The following is a 23,932-nucleotide window of genomic DNA, read 5'->3' on the forward strand; positions in this document are numbered from 1 at the left end:
TACCCAAATTCTTTTAGGGTGTGTTTGGTTCGAGGTAGAGTGAGGGGAGGGTAGGGGATGGGAGAAAATATTTAAAATGAAATGTGTTTGGTTCAATTTTTAGGAGGGGAGGGGAGGGGAGGGGAGCAAAATCCCTCAAAATGACACTTTTTGGAATCGGGGGGATTCGGAGGGGAGGGGAGGGGATCTGAGTTTTAATATTAATTTAATTAATATATTTACTAAAATATTCTCAGTTTTATTTTATTATTTTAAAAATATTATTTTCTTTCATGTTCCTATTTTTTCTTTTGTGATTTTTTTTCTATTGCTTCCCATCAACTTATTATAATTATTCTTCACCTTCAACTTATTTTTTATTTAATAAAAATTATAATTACTATAATTTTTTGTATTTTATCATAATTTATTTTATATATTCAAAAGTTGTTATCAACGGATAGTTTATTTTGTGTCAAGAGTTATAATACGAATCAAGTGTACTCAATTTTTTTAATATTATGTGATAAGTTATGACTTTTTAATCACTCAGTTATACAAATATTATTTCCAAGAAAATATTTATGAAATTTTTACAATTGAATATCATATCACCTATATAAAATTACAAGGATAAAATTGTAAATTATTATTAAAATCCTTCCCCTCCCCTCGTGAACCAAACACATTTTTAAACGAAATCCCTTCCCTCCTCTCCCCTCCCCTCGTTTGAACCAAACATATATATATAATTACAAAAAATCCCTCCCCTCCCCTTTCCTTCCCTCCATTAAAATCCCTCCCCTCCATTTCTCTTCCCTCCATTAAAATCCCTCACCTCCTCTCCCCTCATTTGAACCAAACATACCCTTAAAAAACACACTTAAAAAGAATGGAAAGATTAATAAGTATAGGTAAATTGTAAAAATAAAATAAAAATAGAAGGTAAATAAATGTGATGTAGCGAGAACTAAACGCGTTGTAAAAAAATCGCATTTATACGGTAAAACGGGAAAGATCCAAATGGAAAATTTAATAATGCAATAACACGCAAATTCAGCCTATAAAATGGAGTATAGAAAAATTAAAAAGATTATTTTAATAAATGTCGGAAAATTAAAATGTCCTTATTATTGGATTAGCAGGTGCTGTCAGTAGGGTGAGTTGGATTTTTCAGACCAAAAACGGATGACGATAAATAAACAGAATAAACAAGTTTCTCTAACTATTAGCCCTGGCCAAACGCACACGGTGCCTCTAATCTCATCACAATCAATTAATTTATTTTTTAAATTTAACCATTTTATGACAAACAGTTTGGGTAAAAAAAAGGATAATTAGCTTATAGTATGAAGTAAAGTAAAAAAAAGCTTATATGGAATAAGACCTAATTTTGTCCTAATTTACTTTTTTTTCCCTTCCTTTTCTTATTTAAATTAAACCCATCATTATCATTATACTATCATTATAATATTATTATTTACTAATAATTGATTAAAAACTTGATTCCAATACAAATTTCAAACTAATCGCGTCATTGAAATTATCACCACTTTATAAAACAGTCACAGACCTTTTCTTTTTTCTCACTCTTTCTCTCTCTCTCTCTATAAACCCTCTCTCTCTATCTCTAGAAAAGAAAAGAGAAAGAAAAGGTTGGAGAGAATATAGCAAACTCCAAAAGCATCATCAACACCACATCACAAGAAACCGTTTGTTCGATAGATCTGTGGAGAAGAAGATGGGACAGAATCAAAGATCTCTGATCTACGCGTTCGTTTCTCGAGGAAGCGTTCTTCTCTCCGAGTACACCGAATTCAGCGGAAATTTCAATTCCATCGCGTTTCAGTGCCTTCAGAAGCTTCCAGCTTCTAACAACAAATTCACCTACAACTGTGATGGCCACACCTTCAATTACCTCGTCGATAATGGATACAGTTCGTACTTTTCACTTTTTTTTTTCATCTTAATCTTATTCTCAATTCATTTCATTTCCGATCTAACGAAAACCTAGTTCTAAATTCGATTTCATGAACAAATTAGTAACCTAGATATTAGTTATATCAGTATTTTGACGCTATTTGACTATAAAATTGATATTAGGTTAGCGTTGTTCTTCAGTGATTTTTGTGTTTTATATGCTTATTAATTAATTAATTAATTAATTATCTAGAGATTAATTTAAAATTAGGTTCTGGCGTTTGAAGAGTAGAGTAATTTATAGTACTCATTTTATTTGTATGGATTTTGGTGTTTTTGTAGCGTATTGTGTTGTTGCGGATGAATCGGTTGGAAGACAAGTGCCTGTGGCTTTTCTGGAGCGTGTGAAGGATGATTTTGTTGCGAAATATGGCGGTGGGAAGGCTTCTACAGCTGCACCTAACAGTCTTAATAAGGAATTTGGGTATTGAGTTTTTGTTTTATGAGTTTGATGATTGAGGATTTGTTTTGTGACTGTGTTGTTTAATGGAAGTTTATGTGCTTTGATGTTTGCTTGTGGCAGGCCTAAGTTGAAGGAACATATGCAGTACTGTGTTGATCATCCTGAGGAGGTGAGCAAGCTTGCTAAGGTGAAAGCTCAGGTTTCTGAAGTCAAAGGTGTCATGATGGAGAATATTGAAAAGGTACGGGCTACATATTATGCTTTGTAGTCATTCACTTTGGCTTTGAGGATTATATACAACGGAAGCTGAATGGATCTAAATCTAATTGATTTGTGATTTTAGAAATCTTAAACTCAAAAGTCCGGCTTTGTTCTGGATTACCTCTGGAATATGGCCTCTCTACCGAATCTTTGGTCATTCTGTTCTATTTTCTTTCATTAATTAGGATGACTTTAAGTATAAAATGGAAATTGATATAGTGAATTGCACAATAACTACAAAATAGGTATATATAAATTCTTACTCTTTCAGTATATCATTGCGTATTAGAGTTTGACCTAACTCGTCCTTACAAAACCGGTTGGTAAGGTGAGGAGTGTCCCTCTATATATATACTCTTTCAATGCTCTATCTCTAGCCAATGTGGGACTTTAGGATCTTCCTAATACACCCCCTCACGCCCAGCACTCTTTTGGGCTTGGTGCGTGGATATTAATGGTGGGCGGCCCATGGTCCGATCGATAGGCTCTGATACCATATTAGAGTTTGACCTAACTCATCCTTACAAAACCGGTTGGTAAGGTGAGGAGTGTCCCTCTATATATACTCTTTCAATGCTCTATCTCTAGCCAATGTGGGACTTTAGGATCTTCCTAATATTGCGCGTGTAAGTTAAATATGTTAGGCTTAAATATATTTTTGGTCATTGTTAAATGAGGAAACTCTTTCTTCATTTCTCATCCTTGCAAAATTTGACAATAATGTTTTTTGGTTTCAAATGACACCTATTAATGGTTGTCGTGTCATGTTCGCATAAAGTAATTGTTAAGGACCAAGAAACAACAATGTTAGAGGGATAAAAATCAAAGAAAATAATTTATGTGGACCTAAACTTTAATTCACCCGGTTTACGGAGACGTCCCAAAATACTTTTAAAATTTGGAAGGATAAAAATTCAAGATTTTTTATGCATTGGCCAAAATCATAATTTGCTTGTTTTATAAAGATCAAACACATTGTTAACCCAATATATTATATAATTTTACACCTTTTACTTATGAAAGGATTTTGCCATGTGTTAAACTTATGCACTGTAAAATTTTCACCAACCTCCCAATTCTAGATAAATTGCGATTTTGAAAAATTAGATTGAGTGTACTTTTTTTTTTAAGATGGCAAATGTTTGTAAATTGTAATTAGTTGTTCAAAAACAAGGTAATCAAAATTAAACCGGACATCAAATTGGTGTAGGTACCAATTATGGTTCAAAGATTCAACCTGATTGAACCGGGATTGGACCAGTATTACTTAAACATAATTTTTACACTCTAATATATTACTTTTTATAATCACATTTTTGGACCATTAAAATATTCATTTTTTACTTAAATATAATGAATGTTTAAGAGAGTAATAGAGTAATATCATTTCTTCCGCAACTTTTTTTCTTTGATTTTGTCTCTTTAATTCTGGTTGTATATTATACATATGTTTATTATTGTTCCAATCCACGGATACAATATCTATTTATTTTTTAAAATGAAGTGTGCAACGTTGATTGAATGTGCCATTTTGATTATTCCATCCCTCCAATCTCATTATTCTAAAACAAGGCTACACTTCACATAAACCTCTACTCATTCTGAACTCCTTTTTGTATTCCAGTACTCTTTTAATTCTTCTGATACAGTTGCTTCATACAGTCCCTTTTTCTCTGCTATTGTACTTTTGAAACATATGCTTGATGCAGTCATTTTTTGGGATCTCAAAGTCTAAGAGTGGAAGGACGGCATTATCTTAAAACATTATTTTCTATAATATATTACTCATCACATGAAATTATTATTCTATGTCCACGAACAGCATGTGATAGTGTTTATTTGGAACACAGTATTATGACTCATGAGTGTTTTTGGTTACTTTTGTTTTTTGATTTTGATTAGCTCCTAAATAAGCTGATATTGGGACTCGGTTATGACTTATGGTTATGATTTTGTATAGTAAGAAGTTGAGGCTTTGTTTGGTCATGTTGTGCACCATTTATCATTTATATGATGTATTTTAAGCTATTTTCATTGAATCTTCAAATTGCACTAACTGATACGATTCATGGTTTGAAGTTTAGCTTGGCTATTCATGATTCAATATCTTATTTTTTGTTATAAAATTGTATAGCACTCATAATCAATGCTTTTGGGGAGATTTCTTTTTCATAAACGTTTTGGACTTGAACATGTGAGCTATGTTTTGGCCAGACATGCAATAAATTTCTTTGCACGAAAAGCAATAAATATGAGGGTTCATATCTGATCCTGAAGTTATATTAAATGTAAGACCTAAAATGGTTTTTTTTTAATGATCAATTGGTTGACCTACCTAACTTGGGAAAAGGAAGGTTAACAATGACTAGGGTTCAAGAGGAGCACAAAAAATTAACCGACTATTTGTTCAATTGTTCTCTTGCCAGTATTTTTATTTAAGTAGAAAGAAGTTATTATATTAGAAATCATTTTGAAGAACCATAGCTTCTTTTTTGTAAATAACAAATATTAGACTACTATTTTAATAGCTAATGAAGCTGTGGGTGGTGTCACTTTTTGAAAAAAAGTGTATAGCTTAATTGTTAGGTTGGGTTTTACAGAAGCTTGTGATCAGTGAGTTGAGGTTTTATAAGTTTCTTAACATATTGTACCTTGATTCTAAGTGGAGAGAAAGTGGATTCCTCTGGCTGCATTTTTTATAGTTTTGCATGGTGAGCCAAGGCTTGCTTTTTAATGGACCCTTGATGGAGCTAGGCTAGGATAACTTCTATCTCCTTCTTCAAGTGCTGTTAATGGGGGACCTACCATCTTTTGGCTCATTGTGTAATTCATTGTAGTTCTATTTTCTGATTTTCACTTAGTTTATGCTTCTGAATTCCATGTTAAAGTTGTGATCATTTGATTCAATGCTTCCGTATGTAGCCATAGCCAGTAGGCTGTAATGAATTGGGTTTGGTTCAGAAAAAGATTGTTGAATTAAGGATGCCTTCTGGAATTGTTTCATTTATCCTTAATTTCTATCTGGCTATCACTTGCATTAAATTAGTGTAGCTATAAGTAATATGGCTGAGCTAACAACAATGATCACTGAGTTCTCATGATTTTTTTCTTGCTGAGAATGTATTAAATTTAGATAGATTTTAGGGAAGTTTTGAAGGCATCTCTTCTTTCATGATAGTACATGTTACTTCTATTTCTGTTATGCGTGGCTTGAGTTGTGCTTTGCTTGCTGATTATAACATTTCAATTTAAATTCTCTACTGGACCAGAAACCAAATTATATTGAAAACAAAGATATATCTGTTGTATTCAATTGTTCTACAACTATCAAATATTTACTCTGCATTTTTGTTGACATTACAATTTTGTGCATTTCAATGACATATTGAAGGAGTGAATGTCTGTCTATTACTTATACCACATGTATGATATTGAAAAGGTGGTAGATATATCACAGATATACATGTCAGAAGAAAAGCAGAGAGAAAAACTAGTCAAGTTTTTGGCATCTGTGATATCCTAATCTTCCATGTCTGCAATCCTTATTAGATGTCTAATTATATTGACATGTTTGAAACTTAATGTAGGTTCTGGACAGGGGGGAAAAGATAGAGCTTTTGGTTGACAAGACTGAGAACCTTCATCACCAGGTTAGTAATTGTGTGATTGGAATGTCTCAAACTTAAGCATCAGTACTTGGGTTTTTCATGTCAACAACTATTTTCATTCTAATTCCTTAAGCATTTTTTACGATGATTGATGGCATGGAGTGTAATGATAAGATCTACCTATTCCTCCATCCAACATAAAAGATAAAGAGTTGAAGGGGTGGTAAAAGAAACACTACCTATTTTTTCAAATCAATTTGTTTTCTCAGTTGCTGTGTCCATATAAAAGATAGAGAGTTGAGGGGGTGGTAAAAGAAACAATACCTATTTTTTCAAATTGATTTGTTTTCTCAGTTGCTGTGTACTGTTTTTGATGCAGGCACAAGACTTCAGGAACTCAGGGACCAAAATCCGCAGAAAAATGTGGCTTCAAAATATGAAGATAAAGCTGATTGTACTGGCAATTTTGATAGCCTTGATCCTCGTAATTGTCCTCCCAATCGTTCTTCGGAATAAATAAACGCCACTCTCCTAGACATTTATCTTGTTATTTCGACTTTCTTGTGATTATATATATGATATGATGAGGAAAGATACCAGGTTTATGGCATGATTTTGTATGTAGTCAAGATATTAACCTGTATACCGTTTACCTTTAAGCTTTTACAGTATGATGATGATATATGAATGATTTTATATGCTTTTTTTTGCCTGTCTATTGTAGTTCAATTTCAGTTCATCTGATCCATCTTATTATTATTCATTCAATTTAAGTTCCTTGTTTGTCCCCTTGATTATGAATGTTTTCACGAGGACAAAAAAAAAGTCTTCAAATATTAAGGATTTAGGGCATGCTTGATAAGATTTTGATTTTTTAAATAATCTTTTGCAAGTTAGTTTTAAATATAAAAACTATGTTAAAGAATAAAAACTTAAAAAAATCTGTTTGGTAATTTTAATGTTAAAAATGGGAGATTAAAATACTTTAAAGTGGGAAATTAAAAAGTAAATTACATAAAATGTTTTTTTCCACATATTTCACTTTTTCCTTAATTACAATATCTTGACTTTCAATTCGATATTTATTTAAATTTCATACTCCCTCAAGTCACTTCTAAGAAAATTATTACTAGTATGAAACTAGTCACTGTAATCAGAAAATTATTATTAGTATTCATCAAAGAAATCACACTATTATTTAGAAGATTTTAAAAATATTTTATGTAATTTTAAAAGTAATTTTTATTTTTTGGAGATGCATCTTCGGAGAAAATTTGTTACCGTTACAATAATAAGTTAATGAAACACAAGCACTAAAAGATCAAAAAGTGTTACCATTAAAAGTGTGATAGTGTCTGTCACCTACCTGCTTCGTCTTCCACATACAATCTTCAGATAACTTAAGATGCAAATAAATCAAACAAACGGTCCCCAGTTGTATTCATGAATCCGCTCAAAGTCCTTGAAGTACCGCAGGTAGATGACATTCACGTAAGTGACACTCTTGTTCACAAAAATGACAATGCCAACCAAATACAACAGGTATGCTCTCATAGCGCACACTCTATGCTGCACTACCTGCTTATAATCACGAGTAGCTGTGCTCTAAGTAGCTCATCAGTAAACATCTTTGTCAAAAAGCTAAACCTAGCACCAGTCCCTCGGGTGAAATCAAACTCCTGCAAGGCAGCCTCTGGGTTAACTCCTAGATATTCTACCATCAACTCCAGCCCCTCGTCTTTGTTAATCTTCCCACGATCTAAAATCTCCCTCTAACCATAAGATGCAGCAGACACACGACATTGTTTAGTGTGATAGACATTTCATCATGTGATAGATGAAATAATAACGTCTCCGTGTGCCATCTCTCTACAAACGTATTAAGCATATCATGGTTAACTGTAACATAATCGGTCTTGCACAAGTCTCGCACCCCAGTTAGTTGCAAAACTTCCTAAAACCATAAGTCATTAGGCTGAGGTAGGCCAGTAATCTTCTACCCATGGTTGATGATTTTTAGCGGATCACGTTCCTGCATACATAATTTAATAAGAATGAATATAGTAAACATAATTTAATATTACAATAAACACAGGTTAAAAATAATGAATCCAACGATGATAAGTATGACGGGCCTCCTCCAAACCCTTGAGGTGCCTTCTGGGCTTGGAATGCCTCAGGTGTTGCCGCTGTCTCTTGGGCCTGAGACGCCTCAGGTGCCCCTAGTGTATGAGGTAGCTCAGGTACTCGGGCACCTCTGTTGTCTCGGGTGCCTGAATAGGTGAACTCTGTAGTCTACAGGAAGATAGGGGCACTGATGCATGAGGAGGGGCCCTCGCCTCCATCGGGAAAAGGAAGAAGAGGGCGTACATGAGTCCTAGAACCACAAGAATCTAAATCTGAATCTTATAAGTTTGCTCAATGTTATTCGTGAAGCAAACATGATTTTCGTGGAAAATGCTGATATCAGAAGTTAATTCTCACAGACGGTGCCGTTGTTCCGTTTGGGAATCAGAAATGGATGCTCTGACTTCGCAAAGGAACCTGAAATAAATAGATTATGATAACACTAGTTTTGAACGGTGTCTCTCATCTCCGTTACGGTGGCTCCAGATGGTCCTTCATGGCTAGCACTCCAATGTCCAAGTTAGTTCAAAATTCAAGGTGGTTATATCCAAATTGGAGATTAGAGATTGTGTACCTTCTCATCGCATGTGAAATATTTTTATATTTTGGATCGAGTAGAGTGGATTTGAGATGGATTGAGCCTTAGACCGGTCCAAAATAGTTTTGATTCACAAAAAAAGTGTTGTTGTGTCCTACATATCTCTTTTAATTCACAAAAATATATGTTATAATAATGAGATTTATGTAAAATAAAAAGATATATTTAAATTAAAACAAAATATTTCACCACAGTTATATGTAACAACCGTGGTGGAAAAGTGCACCTTTTAAAAATGCCAAAATAGTGTTGTTGGGGGTCGAACCTGTGACCTTTCAACTTTTCACTACTATTTCTTAATCCAACCGTAGTAAATAATGACGCACTATTTCTGAATGCACTTTCCCATTAGAGATGTTTTGCATGATGTTAAAACACTAGGACAACTTTAGCATTTATGTATATTGGACGGTATCTCTGAGCCTTAATGTGCATCTTAGTATTAGGGAACTTAGAATGCATTTAGAAAAGGTTTTATGCATCAAAAATCATGTTTTATGTGAAAGACACGCTTATGTGTCAACACATACGTGCTATGAGTTGACACATGTCGATCATTATTAAATCCTTTAGGCTCTGTTTGCATGTGTCGACACATACTATAGTTTCTGTTTGCATGTGTCGACACATAGAAGAAAATTTTCTTCTATGAGTCGATACATACGACTTATGAGTCGACACATGTACTTGGTTTTTAAAGGTTGTAAGTTTTGTTTGCATGAGTCGACTCATAACGCTCTTCAGGTCGACACATAGTAGAAAATTTAATGCTATGAGTCGACTCATGACATACATGTGTCAAAATGAGTCAACACATGACTTACACGTGTCAACACATGTGTGAATGTTTTTTGAAATTTTGCATTCTTTTCTAAAATCTAATTTCCCCTTTTGCCTCAAATTTGCGTACATATAAATGTTAGAACAAGATTTGGTTATGCATTCAATCTTTAAGTTTTGTTGATAACATCACATATTTTCAATGTAATAATTTTGTACTCTAATAGTTTCTTAAGTGTGCAAATTTACTATTTTGATTGATTAAGGATTGTTGTCTAGAAAATCATCAAAAATAGCTTCAACACACATTAGAAGAACTATTCATCTCAATTCTGAAGTGACATCAGCAGTTCTGAAGAATGTCGAATGGCTCATCAAATAAAGAATCTACAAATGTATCTTAAGCTAAGTTATTCTATCATACCAGAAGTCAAGATTTTAAGGCTCAAATAAGCTTTTGCTTCCAACTCAGAAATCAAGAATGCGTCGTTCAAATTAGCTGTTGCTTTCAACTCTGAAGACTTCATTCTAACTCTGAAGACTCAACTCTCTTGGATCGTTTATGTTGCCTAATCTCTTCCATGCTTTCTCTACTTCAGACCAGAAGTACATCTCAAAAGAAGAATGATCAAAAAAACTTGCAATAGAAGCAATATGGTACAACAATACATCACCTTTTTCACTATTGCAGGAACGTATTGTACAGACCCAATTTTTGGTGTGCTCTTTGTCCCCCACGATCTTTAGGAGCCATTACATCAAGGAAAGCTATGTCTTGTCTTCTCTCAACGATTATCTTTTCATGGGACTATATATAAGAGACACTCTCATTTGAAGAAGCAGCCGACTAACAACGCTACTCAAGCTATATTTTCAATCTCAGCAAATAAATTTAAAAGAGAAAAAGACAGAAATATCTTAGAGATATTGTACTAAATACTCCATTGTGATAAATCTAGTTTCTAAGAATCTCTAGAACACAAGAGTTGTCGCTCGTCAGATTGTGTTATCATTTGTTCTTAAAGTTTTTGTTTCAATCCGCTTATTAAGAAGCATTATCTTGTAAACAAATATATTTGTAAATCTGTTGAGATTTGTATTCCTCAAGTGACTAGGTTGTTAGTCTGTATACTTAAGAGAGCTAAGGTGTCTTTCTAGACTCTGAGAGGTTGTTTGTTATCTTTCAAAATTAGTGGATTAAGTCCTTTTCTAAGGAGAAATCACTTTGGGTGGTGGACAAGATTAACCTTTTCTAAGGTGAACTTGTATAACCGAACATGTTCTTTTCTTCTCCCTCCTAACTATCTCATGAATTATTGTGAATAGTTTTTCTAAGAAGAAAAGTTTTCAGAAAACCCAATTCAAATTCCCTTTCTTGTGTTTTTCTCTACCTTGAATAAATACCACATACATGCATCATTTCAAGGTGATGAAACCATAAACATACAAAGAGTTCTCTTCATGTTCAACCTCATATCTATGCATACACATAAACAAATTACACATAATCATTCTATGTATGGGTGCTATCTAAATTCGGTTGATAACGTCCAATTTATGTTGTTGAATTATAATTTGGGTTGAGAATCTTTAGGGGTTTCATTGGGAAAAACCAGATTTTGATAAATTGCTTCACAACAAAAGTTCGATAAATTGCTTCACTCAGATTTTGATTAATCATTTCATTGGAAATAGAATACTTGCGTGTTTAAATTCAAACATATTGTATTTATTATTGAAATATACTGATTCAATTGCTTTTCATTATCATTGCAAGTCTTAGTGGTTTTAACACATATCCGAGTTTTCTAATAACGTTTCGGATTAGACGAATTGATCCAGGCGTATTTCCGCTATCCATAACAACAATTTTAAAACTGTATCTTCACCAAGTATTTTTTTAATTGGGGATCTATTCACCCCCTTTAGATGATTTGCCTTCGTCTAACAGTTCAGATTTTTTACCACGACAAATAGCCCGTGGTGAAAAGTAACCCACTTTCTATCACACCCTTCGTTACCACAGATCATCAACTGTGGTGAAATACTTAATTCAAATGTGGTAAAAGATAATTTTTGTAGTAGTGTGATAGTCACCATAGATTTTGTTTTTGATGAGTAGTTAATGTTGAAATAGTGAGTTGCAATAAATGTGTCAACATCTAAAGGAGTAACTTCCAGCAAATAGGTGATTCAGGTGGATGTTGATCCACCACTAATGAACAATATGCATGTAGATCCTTAAGCACAAGAATAACCAGACTGTGATATTGAAATTGACTTCAAACCTGAAGTTTTAGATGGAGTACAAGATTATGCATTTGTATGTGACAAAGAACACCATTTAATGAAGCCACCAGAAAGATATGGGTATGACGACTTGGCAGCATATGCTCTTCTTACTAGTTCGGGAGACATTTCCACCTTTCAAAAGGCTATATCTAGCCAGGAGCGGATAGAGTTCTTGAAGGAATTATTTTTGGGCCGGATTCGCTTTCTAATCAGTTAGACAACCGTCTAGATTAATTAGCATAGTAAAAAAGGAAAGATTTACTAGAATGGGTCCCTGATAGATTAAGTAACTTTCTTAATCAGTTATAGAACAATCTTCGCCCCATAATCGATTATATATGATCCAAAATCAGACATAGGCAAAAGTCACGCTGAATATACGATTAAGCAACATCCATAACCGATTAGACATTGGCCAAAACCAATTGTAAGAAGGTTTTGACAAAAGATGAAGTTTGGAAAATCATTTTAAGTGAGTGTGTGCACTGCCTCAACACTCTAAGACTTACTATTGCCCATTTTACTTATAATTGATCAGAAAGACTAAAACACTTAAGCGCGAGATCAAACGAGCTTTCACATCTTCAGTTCTTTTCGATGTCGATGTTAGCAAATGATTCTCTTGCACAAAACATCTGAACCTTCTTTCTTTTTGATTTTCTTCAATCTATTTTTTCCTTGAAGATGCTCATGATAGTTTTACTAGGATTCCTTTTATCATCATTAAAATCTATTATATTTGTTAAGCACATAGAGCCGCAGAGTTCTCTAAACAACAGGAACAAATAGACTCACTGAGAAACAAAACTCTCAACAAGAAAATTCAATAAATCTTAGAGATGACGAAGATGGAAGAAAAGATAATGTCAATGGAATAATCTCTTTTTTTAGTACATATTCCTAACTAACCCAAAAATGTCAAAAGCCTATCGATCCAATGACCGGGAGACTGAGGGTTCAAAAGATCGTTAACATACAAATAAATCATTGACACATCATTGAAAAAATTAAATCTGATTCCCGTAGAAATCATCATTGCACCTCAACTTTTGCAAGACAATTAATACACGCCTCGCCCTAGGCCATCTAAACTTAGAGTTGGGGAAACTTGGTTGAGAGAGAAAACACAAATTTTAGGACAAGTCCACATCATACTAGCAAGAAACGTGAACAAGAATAATGGAAAGAGATAACACTAGATTCAAACCCCTACAAACTCTAAAGAGTTAAGAACACACAACACCTATCATACAAGCTTAAAAACACCTTTGGTGAGTCTCTTGACAAGACAAAGACCCGAGTCTGCAACTCAAATATCACTCGATCTCTAACCAAACATGAAAATTGTTGACAATTATATTCAACTTGTAAGGTTCATGCCTACATCTGTTAGTTAGTATAAAATCTAACTAATAAATAGTCCGACTCAGGTACACATTTTTCTAAACTTTGTTTGGATTGATGGAACCGGGTGGAGCGGAGCGGAATGGGATGGAATAAAATGATATTCCATTGTTTGGATAAGTTAAAAACGGATGGAGTGGAGCGGAATGGAGTGGTATGGATTCCATTCCATTCCATCACTTACCACCATTTTTCTTCCCCTCCGATTTGGGCGGAATGAACAACTTACTTTGTTCCGTCCTGAAATTTCCAAACAATGGAATGGTATCTTCGTTCCGCTCCGCTCCACTCCGCTCCATCCCACTCCGCTCCGCTCCATTCCGCTCCGTTGATTTTATGATATCCAAACATAGCCTAAGACTCACACTCACATATATTTCTTAGCACCAATAAAGGTGGCAATTTTTTTTTTGATAAATAAACAAATCCTCCACAAACATTAGACAATATTTTCATAGATTTATACATATAATAGACAAATGTTTTATAAAAACATTGTAATAATATTAATATTTGACAAGTACTCGAGTTGTTTCTATTTTATAATATCCAATTAATATATCAAGTGCAAATCAATCTTCCACATGGCTATTTTACTAGTTAGTTTACAAATACACTTCCTATAAAGTTAAAATGATGCGAGAGAAAAAAAAAAAGAAGACACGTACTTCCAAATCGCATATGTTAACCATAATCTTAACTAGGAACATCAACATATTACAAATAAATTAGAGAAAACATAGACATAGACAAATAAGAAATTGTAGATGAGATAAGGAGTCATATAATCTAAGGCTTGAAGTAGCAGATTTGAGTGAGCCACCACCACCTGTATCAGGCTTTTTAACGTTTTGCGCTGATCCTGTAGCTGCAGAAGAATACTTACACGTCCCATAACCTGCCACAAAGCACCAATATTCTCATCATTAGTTTCCCCTTCCAAACAATCAATTTAAATTTGGTTGATGGTGTAAAATTTGTCCAGAAAAATACTAAGCAAACTTACTAGGGTCTTTGTCAGTAACAACTCCGGTGTTGCCAAAATCACAGTCCGAATTGTGGCGTCCCGACTTCTGATAATACGCGTTCATGGCGTAGGCTGCATGGGACCTCAAAGAATCGGGCTTAAAGCACACCCCACCATTCTTTATCGGTCCACAGTCTATCCCATTGCTGCAAACATAGTCAATGTTGGCTTGCAACGCCTTTTCTGATGCGTTAGTCTTCGGCACGCACCACTTCTTTGAAGCAGACGGTTCCGGTGACCCTGCCGGCCCCATTGCAGCAGGCCCAGATGCAGGCCCCATTGCCACGGGCCCAGATGTAGGCCCCATTGACGCAGGCCCTGATGCAGGAACCATTGCCATGGGCCCAGACGCGGGCCCCATTGCCTGTGGTTACATTACATCAACATATTAGAACACTATAAACCTCAGTTCACACTGTCACGCACTAAATATAATAATAACAGTACTAAAAAATAAGAAACACTTCAAATTATTTTAATGCAGTTTAGAGTATGTGTTTGGAATTTTCCGATTCAGAGAATTTTCACACGTGCCTCTAAAACCTTCGTACACATATTAATGAATGAAGGAATTTAGAAAGTGTCCTTATAGTCAAATATTATAATAGCCTTTGAAATTTTAACCAAAAGCTAGCAAGTGGCATGGTAAGGTAAGATGACATGACATGACACCATATCGACATGAAAACGAAATCACCAAAATAGCCCCCAATAACTCTCCAACATGCAAATTCTCGAAAAACCAATGTGAATAAAATAGAGACTTAGTTGTACCTGCTTTTAAAACATGTCGTGTTCAAATTTGTCACGAATGCATATGCATCGAATTAAACCATCACACAAGGATTCTCTTTTATTCTTTCAAACAAATAAATAATTGAAAAAAAATGAACAAGTACCTGTTGATGTTGTCGGGTAAAAACACCAACGTCGTAAACCGGTGTAAGATCCGGTTTAAACAACCCGTAATTCCGCTCGGAAACAGTGGGTTTAAGATTCTCATTAAACAAGGAGAAAATATAAGTTTCAAACGTTCTATTAGGCATCAAAGGAGTCCCTTTCCCTGAATTAACGTGTTTAATAAGATTCCCATTATAAGAAACGGCATTCTCCAAACTCACACCGGGTTGGTTCGGGTCACCCAAAGAAGGCCAACCCGTTTCACCAACAACCAGTTCCACGTCATCGTATCCAAGTTTCTTCATCGCCGAATAAACCGCATCCATCTGAGCATCAAACATATTCGTATAGTTTATTCCAGTTGCTTTATCAAAAACGCCACCGTTTGGTTTAAAGAGCGCATAGTTCAACGTTTCGGGTTTGGCTGGAGAGAAACCGAAGAACGGATACGGGTTAACCATGAAGGGAGATTTAGTTTTACGATGAAAGTCCAGAATGGGAGCGAAGATAGCACGGTCGTAGCCACGGCGGAAGCTTCCAATGCTTGGTGGTTCTGAGGAAGATAGAATACCGAGGGAGTTAGGTGTAACGACTTGAATATGAGTGAGGTTTGCGAGTGTGAGAGCTTGGTGGAGTGCTTTCATGGCGGGGAGAATGTGGGCGATGAGGTTTTTATCTGAAGTTGCGAGGATTTCGTTACCGACGGCGATACGGTTGAAGGCGGTTTTGGGGTGGAAAGGGAGGATGTTTGTTGTGATCCATGAATGGGCTGAGGGTAGTTTGGTGAGGGAAGGGATGTCGCTGTTGGAGACTGTTACGGTGACGGAGATGTTTGTGTTGGCGAAGGCGCGGAGGATGTCGGGGTTTGCGTCGAAGAGTTTGACACGGTTGATGGTGGTTTGGGTTTTGAGGAATGAGGCGACGGTGGAGGGTGGTGGGAGGTTGTCGGCGATGGTGCCGTAGTTGACGCCGATGGTGTTTGTTGTGGCGGCGGAGGAGGAACGTTGAAGGAAGAGGAGGAGGAGGAGAAGAAGGAAGGGAAATGGGGTTGCCATTTTGAGTGAGTTTGTGAGATGCGGGAATGATAGAAGTTTTAATGTGGAAGGGAACGTTAATAGGATTTTGATTGGATCAATCAAACTTCAGAGTTCAAACACCGTTATCTAATGGGGTCCACTTTGGAGTAAAACTCTAATCCAAGGTTTCTGTTCAGTTTGAGCGTTTGATATAGTAATTTAGTAGTTTAGCCGACAAACAAAGATGTTAACAACGAAATAAGGTTTCTATCTAATTGATCATAGTTTAAAAAAAAAAAAGTGTACTTTTTGATTTTTTTGTCTAATTGATGATAGTTTTAAAAAAAGTGTACTTTTTGATTTTTTGTCTAATTGATCATAGTTTTAAAAAAAAGTGTACTTTTTGTTTTTTTTCTATTTGATCATAATTTAAAAAAAAAGTGTACTTTTTGAATATTTGTATAATTTAAAGAGAACTTTTTTCACGTTGTTTATTAAAAAAACTCGCGTGTTTCTTAGAGAGAAGTTCTCTCTCTAACTTAATGTGTTACTTCTACGTTTTTGTGTGGTTTTTTTTTTTTTTTTTGGTTTTTTACCCAAATCTCTACTCCTTTTAGTGGATTGTTGGTAGACATGGCAATAAAACCCAGACTCACGGGTACCCACCCGAACCCGCTCCGGAGTTGACGGGAAAAACCCGCTTTGACTGGGTTTGAATTTGGGTTTGGATTTTCCCCGATTAGAAAACATGGGGATGGGTCGGGTAATGGGGACACTAGTACCCACCCCGAACCCGAACCCGCCCCGTTTATTTCAATATGTACATTATTATTTATATTTCATAATTTATATTATTAAATATGTGGTTAATGTTTTAATAATTTGATTTGTATTTATTATTTTAAATATTTGAAATATATGTATGAAATTTTTTTGAGATTGTTTTATTTTGTTATTTATAATGTAATTTGATTTTTGAAAAAGTAAATATTTTTATTAAAAAATTAATTTTACGAAATACATGGTGGCGGGGCGGGGATACCCGAACCCAACCCGAACCCGTTAAAGACGGGTTTGGGTTTTAATTCCCCATCCCCGTTTGGGTTTGGGGCGGGTAACGGGGATTGATTGGGGATTCGGGTTTGGGTTTGGGGGAGGTAAAAACCGTCCCCGACCCGCCCCGTTGCCATGCCTAATTGTTGGTGCTTTTCAAACTCCCATTTGTTGCCGTTGTATCCTTATGGAGTTTGGTGTTATTATGGTTTGAGGGGTGTCTCATGGAGCGGTGGAAGAATGTTCTGTTGTTTGTGGAGGAAGAAGAAGGTATAACAGTTAATGGAAAGGCGGAGCTAGGAGACGGAGTCTTCCATAGAACTCTCGTTGAAAAGTTGTGGACGAACAACCCTTTCAACAATACAGCTTTCAAAGGAACGACGATTCAAGCTTGGTGTATCAAGCACAACGTTGAAGCTCAAAATCTGGGGAAGAACTTATTCTTGTTCAGGTTTTAGTCTAAGCGGAATGTGAATACGGTCTTAAGCGGGGGTCCTTGGAACTTCAATGGAAACCTCTTAATCCTTGAAATAGTTTCTAGAGAAGAACAATCATCTAGTTTGGAGATGCATTATGGAGTGTTTTAGGTCGGAGTTTACGATCTACCATTATGGAGATGCATTATGGAGTGTTTTAGGTCGGACCTTCTCTTGGTGCCCAGATCAATTGAAGTTTTTTCCCTCAGCAATGGGGTTGCCTGGTCTTTTTTGTTGCAATTAGGATCAGTTAATTATCAAGAGCGCAATTTTTCGAGTTCATTCTGGTATTCAATCTCCTTCCACCTCAACGGTTCGAAACCTTCGTTTCTCCCTCGTCAGGTTCAAGAAGTTTGAATAGGGGCAGCTGATGCACCCCAAAATTTTCCCTCTTTATTTGAGCTATATGTTATTAACGACGTTTATTTTGTCATTCAAAATTGAAGAAAAATAATAAAGAGTTCTTGTGGTTTTAAGGAAGTGCGACGCGAAGAATGGTTTAAACAGTGAAAATACGAGAAAATTCACAAGTCCTATTTGGAAAGTGATATGAGCTGAATTCTCACGTGGCCCCCACCGTTTTGACGATATCTACAACTTTCGTGTTCGGCTCGGGAGCCAGTTCTTTGAGGAAGGTTGTCAAATTGGCAAATTGTTTGGATTTTTATAGAGAAAAATGGTGTTGAATGTAGGGTTTCGGATCTTAGAAAATTCATATCTCATAATCTGTTAGTCGGATTCGCTCGAAAATTTAACTGGAGCTCCGTGCCATTATTACCAAGATTTCATATGTTCGGACCGTCGACCAATTTACACTGAAAACTCCCAACATTTTGAAGAACGTCGTAATCTTTCGGTGAAAAGTGTGTTTTCGAGTATGTCGCGCCAAGTTTGAAAATTCATAACTTCTTCGATTTTTATCGTATGAAGTCCATTCCAGCGGCATTCTCTTGGAAATTTAGTTAGCTTCGATTCTTCGTCACAAATGCTTGTTCAGATTTTGAGCCGAAGATGGAGTTTTATCGAGTTCTTTGAGCGATACGCACGAAATTCTGCACAGTCGCGCTAGATGAATTGGCGTTTCTCGTCATTCAAACGCGCGTAATTTCTTCATCGCTTATCGGATTGAGACGATTCTCGCGGCTACGATCCAAAATTTTAGTCATCTTCGAGTTGACGCCGGTCCTGCTTTCAAACTTCGCACTGATTCGCGTTTCCTCGAAAACGAGTCAAAAAAGAGATAATTAAGGGCGTTTCGGACATTTCATCACTCACACTATATAAACTATTTTTCTTCACATTCTCTCATAACTTGAATTCACCAAAAATCTTCATAAACACTTTCTCCCAATCCTCTCTCAATTCCCTTGGATCAAAATCACAAATCACATAAAACTTTCATCAATCCTCATGAACATTCATTGATCTTCATCAAATTCAAGAACAACATGGATTGAAGATCAAGATCTCGAGTTCGAATTCGCTCTTCTATCTCCATTAGCTTGCGCGCCAATCTCTTCTCTCTCCTTCCGGATTCGCTTTTCAATTTTGTTCGTGTTCGCATTCGTGTCGTGTTCGTGTTCGCGCGTCGGTTTAGATCGTCATCCGGTAAGCTTTCAAATCTTGAATTAAGTGCTTAATTGTTGATGTTAACATGATTTGAATGTTAGATCTAGATGTTGATTATGCTTAATTGATGTTGATGATGATTAAATGTTAGATTCAAGTTGTTAGATTGAAACTTTGCTTGCAATTGCATGTTGATACAAGTTTGGTGCACTATGTGTTCGTGATAATGCTTGCATGAATTCGTTGCTTGATAATTATTGATGATGACTTGAAATCTATGTGGATTGATGCCTAATTGTGGTTGCTTGATGTTCATAATGCTGTGCAAATTGAGACTAATTTTGTGCACAGTGTAACCGGTTACGCTCCTGGCCGTAACCGGTTACGAACTCGTATTTGCCTCTCCTTTTGCTTCTGTGCACAGCGTAACCGATTACGCTCCAGGCCGTAACCGGTTACGAACCTTTGTTTTGCTTTGTTTGTGCTACTGGTTGCAGCGTAACCGGTTACGCTCCCAGCCGTAACCAGTTACGGCTGTGTTCTTTGATTTCAACTTCAAAAATTCATATCTTTTGACTCGTAACTTCGTTTTGCGTGTTCTTTATATCGTTGAAAAGCTTGTGAAATGTACTTTCTTGTGGATTGGTTTATCTTACTAAATTTTATATCCTTCATGATTGTATTTTGGTTCGCTTCCGGTGTTTTTTTTTGCGCGTTTACTCGCGTGTGTTTGTCGTTTGTTTTGATGTGTGTTTCGACATGTTTTCGTATATTTTCTTACGCGTGCCATTGCTGTTTTGTTTGAGTTTTGGTTTACTTGTTTCGTGTTTCCGCATATTATGTTGTTATCCATTTTCGATTTAGTTTGTAGTATAATAACGCAATTCCGATTGCGATATATTGTTATCTCTAACTTGTGTGCTAGTGTGCAAGGCTTTTGGATAGTCGTCGATCGACGCTTATTACGTGAGTGTTCCTCTTTATTTGTAGGACACGATTTCATTCACTCGCATCGTGTTCTCATATTGGAGACACGTTCCTATTACTTTATATCTGCTTGCTTGGTTTGCTTGTTCCTCTTGCAGGTGTATTGTGATTATGCTCGACGCGCATGTCGACCTTTGTGTGCTTTCACGGCTAATCGGTGTGCTGACTATTTGCTTTTGCTTTGCTAGCTGGCTCGCGGGATCCTTAGTTTCCTTTCTCTCGTCGCTACAGTTTACGGATCATCATCCTTTTGGTATTGATCCAGTTTCATTTTATTTTTCTCGCACTTTATCGCTTTCCCGCATCATCCTCTAACATGAGAAGTAGGACTTAGACATTCATCTGGACAAGTTCTCAAAAGAGACTCTGTTTTTGTTGGTGTGTTTATATTTGTGCTTTGCGGAAGGGAGTCACGGTGTAATAAGACCTATATGGCGCTCTGTTAAATCCTCATGGAAGGCATGCGTAAAGGGTTAGCAATCAACCCCCTCCCAGTCTCATCGAGTCCGTTCGGTATACGCACGCTACGCGTTGCTTGCTTCTGAACCAACACAAGATCTTGTTATCGAGTATGTCAGGAAAACGATTCATGCAATCGGACCCCCGCATTTCCTATAGCTCACGTTGATCGACGTTGACACATGGTGTACGCACGCACCGTTTTCCTTTTGGATCCGTGACGGCTTGGTTGCTGAGAGGGACTCGCTCCTCTTGTCTATGACCCGATCATTTCCGCGAGGTCTAATGCTTGGTTGACTCGGGTGATTCGCTCCCCTTGGCTATGGCGGGACCGCTTTTCTACCACTCAGCCAGTGCCGTTGGTTTGTTTGCTTTACGAGCAGAGCTCGCTTGTGTGATATTCTTGTTTGCATTCGCTTTTCCCTGTAGGTTGATAGTTTAGTTTAGACTTGTACCCTTTGTATGATAACATTAGGTAGCAAGCTTTCCCCCTTAGCGTAGGTTTTCCTCATGCATTCTTTAAAACACAAACCACACTCTTCGATTTTCTTTTCTTAAGAGCTTGTTATTTCCGCTCCATTCGCAAGCCTAAGTCTCCAAAGGTCGAGCAGCGGAGTGTGAATGTAACTTGTTCACCTAAAAAACAAAAACAAAACAGAAATTAGTTAGCCGAGCTACGGTACCTCTGATTCCTCAAAAAGGATACGTAGGCAGCGGGGTAGGGCCCGTGCGAGTATAACTCTTTCTTTTCCCTACATTTTGCATGCATTTTAGTTCAAATTAGCGCAATTTGCTTACACACCCATAGATTTAGACACAAGCGTGGATACCATCGAGAACGATGGGCGCGAGGGGTGCTTATACCTTCCCCTCGCGTAACCGACTCCCTTACCCTTTTTCTCTGGTCGTGAGACCGTTGTTTTGTTTTGTGATTTGCTGGCATACCCTTCCTTTTCAGGATAAATATGTTAGTGGCGGCTCTTTTGATTTTCGCGGTAGCGACAGAAAGAAACGCAGACAAACAAGTGTTGTGAGTGAAAGCAATGTTCAGAAATTACCAGAGGTGTTGTTGGATGACCAACACTTCCTACCCAAATGTAAATACTCAGTCGGAACTTTAGAGGGTTAGAGAATCTCCATACAGTTCGAGCCTTGTCAAGGCTCACACAAATTGAAAATCCTGCAGTGGTCTTTCTCATGGAGACAAAGCTTAGAGAAGTGGAAATGGATAGGATCCGACTGAAATATGGTTTTAATTTTTGATTGGGAGTTAGCTGTGTTGGTGATAGTAGAGAAAAGGCAGGTGGCCTTGCTCTTTTATGGACAACTCAAGTCAAGAATACTATTACCTCGCATTCCCTCCACCACACTGGGGCTTTCTTTGAGGATGAGACTAGTGGACAGAAGGCCCTTTTATTTGGAATCTATGGGTAGTCGGAGGAACAAAGGAATAAGAAAACTCGGGAACTCATAAGAAGCTTGAGGCCCACGAAAGGTATGTGGGTTTATTTTGGTGACTTCAATGATGTGGTTCGTGTTGCTGATAAAATGAGGGGAAACACCAGATCTGGCTATCAACTAGAGTGGGGGCAAGGAAGCAGTGGAAGAATGTGAACTTATTGATCTTGGTTATGAAGGAAAATTATTCACCTGGTCAAATGGTAGAGAGGAACCTGAAAACATTCAGTGTAGACTCGAAAGAGGTTGGGGCAATATGAATTTTCTGAATAGTTTTTCTACAGTTAGAATTTGATATCTTTTCACGAAGGTGCTCTGATCACGCTACTATGGCAATTGAGTAGGAGGCATAGAATCAACACTTACAGTGGAAAAGAAGGTCTGTTTTCAAATTTGAAGAAGTTTGGACGAAGGATGATATATGCGAATAAGAAACTCGTAGGGAATGGTCCAATCCTCATGATTACATTGAAGAGAAAATAAAAAACCTCAGTGCTCTGGGTCCTTTGTTCGAAAAGTACCACAAGAACAATATCAGAAAAGAGATCTTAAAAGTGGAAGCAGTAGGCATGGCAACAAGGCGGGTCGCGGACGGTTATTACCTCCCCTAAACCCAAATCTGAATTCCTAAACAATCCCCATTCCCACCCCAAACTCAAATGCGGATGGAGAATTAAAATCCAAATTCAATTTAAACGGGTTCAGGTATCCCCGCCCCGCCACCATCCATTTAGTGTAATCAAATTTTTAAATAGAAATACTTATTTTTTCCAAAATCAAATTACATTATAAATAATAAGATAAAACAATTTCAAAAAATTTCATACATACATTTCAAATATTTAAATAATAAATACAAATCAAAATATTGACCACATAATATTCTAAATTATCAAAAATATATAATAATATACATAATGAAATAAATGAGGCAGGTTCAGGGTGGGTACTAATGTCCCAATTACCCGACCCGTTCCCATAATTTATTATCAGGGAAAACCCAAACCCAAATCCAGTCAAAGCGGGTTTCCCCTTCAACTTCGGGGCGGGTTAGGGTGGGTACCCGCAGATACGGGGATTGTTGCCATGCCTAGGAAGCCGAAATCAACGACACGAGTCTCTGGGCTTCTTCTGTTGATGAGCTTTCTAAGATGAAACATTTGAACAAGCAATTGGACGACCTCTTGGCCAAAGAAGAGATAATCTGGAGCCAACGAAGTAGAGCTTTGTGGTTAAAAATAGGGACAAGAATGCAACTTTCTTTCATGGGAAAGTGTCTCAATGGAGGAGGACAAACACCATTGTGGGAATTAAGGATTCTAATGGTATATGGTGGAACAAGGAAGATGACATTGAAAGGACCTTCAGGAGTTACTTTGATGACATTTTTTCCTCGAGTGGTATTAAAGGTGCAGCAGACCTTTTGACCCTCTTGATATTATGGGGGCCATTACTCAGATGCGCCCCTAAAGGCGCCTAGGCTTGACATAATTCCTACTTTATTTTATCAACGGTATTGGCACATCGTAGGTGAGGAGATTGTAAAGATTTCTCT

At 36.6% G+C, this 23,932-nt stretch overlaps 2 protein-coding genes across 2 annotated transcripts; one reads left to right on the forward strand and one right to left on the reverse strand.

The window, feature by feature from the left end:
* The first annotated feature begins 1,558 nt into the window (after positions 1-1,558).
* LOC131630444 (vesicle-associated membrane protein 721-like) lies at positions 1,559-6,929 on the forward strand. Its single transcript, XM_058901215.1, has 5 exons — positions 1,559-1,916; positions 2,242-2,383; positions 2,483-2,603; positions 6,211-6,273; positions 6,611-6,929. Exons 1-5 carry the CDS (start codon positions 1,721-1,723, stop codon positions 6,749-6,751), a joined length of 663 nt encoding a protein of 220 aa, XP_058757198.1. The 5' UTR covers positions 1,559-1,720; the 3' UTR covers positions 6,752-6,929.
* Positions 6,930-14,081: 7,152 nt separating this feature from the next.
* Positions 14,082-16,565, reverse strand: LOC131630454 (glucan endo-1,3-beta-glucosidase-like). The gene is made up of 3 exons (XM_058901225.1): positions 15,359-16,565; positions 14,439-14,823; positions 14,082-14,330 (listed from the first exon to the last, which is right to left on the reverse strand). Exons 1-3 carry the CDS (start codon positions 16,412-16,414, stop codon positions 14,161-14,163), a joined length of 1,611 nt encoding a protein of 536 aa, XP_058757208.1. The 5' UTR covers positions 16,415-16,565; the 3' UTR covers positions 14,082-14,160.
* Between the last annotated feature and the right edge of the window lie 7,367 nt (positions 16,566-23,932).

This window comes from Vicia villosa, unplaced genomic scaffold (genome assembly GCF_029867415.1).
Source record: "Vicia villosa cultivar HV-30 ecotype Madison, WI unplaced genomic scaffold, Vvil1.0 ctg.000684F_1_1_3, whole genome shotgun sequence".
NCBI classification, from domain to species: domain Eukaryota; kingdom Viridiplantae; phylum Streptophyta; class Magnoliopsida; order Fabales; family Fabaceae; genus Vicia; species Vicia villosa.

Bases quoted from the DNA above. Each gene is read 5' to 3' on its own strand.
- LOC131630444 (XM_058901215.1), top strand. From the start codon at position 1,721: ATGGGACAGAATCAAAGATCTCTGATCTACGCGTTCGTTTCTCGAGGA. The intron at 2,384-2,482 runs GTATTGAGTTTT...TGCTTGTGGCAG, and splicing joins AGTCTTAATAAGGAATTTGG to GCCTAAGTTGAAGGAACATA. The intron at 6,274-6,610 runs GTTAGTAATTGT...TTTTTGATGCAG, and splicing joins CTGAGAACCTTCATCACCAG to GCACAAGACTTCAGGAACTC.
- LOC131630454 (XM_058901225.1), bottom strand. From the start codon at position 16,414: ATGGCAACCCCATTTCCCTTCCTTCTTCTCCTCCTCCTCCTCTTCCTT. The intron at 14,824-15,358 runs GTACTTGTTCAT...ATGTAACCACAG, and splicing joins TTACCCGACAACATCAACAG to GCAATGGGGCCCGCGTCTGG. The intron at 14,331-14,438 runs GTAAGTTTGCTT...GCTTTGTGGCAG, and splicing joins TGTTACTGACAAAGACCCTA to GTTATGGGACGTGTAAGTAT.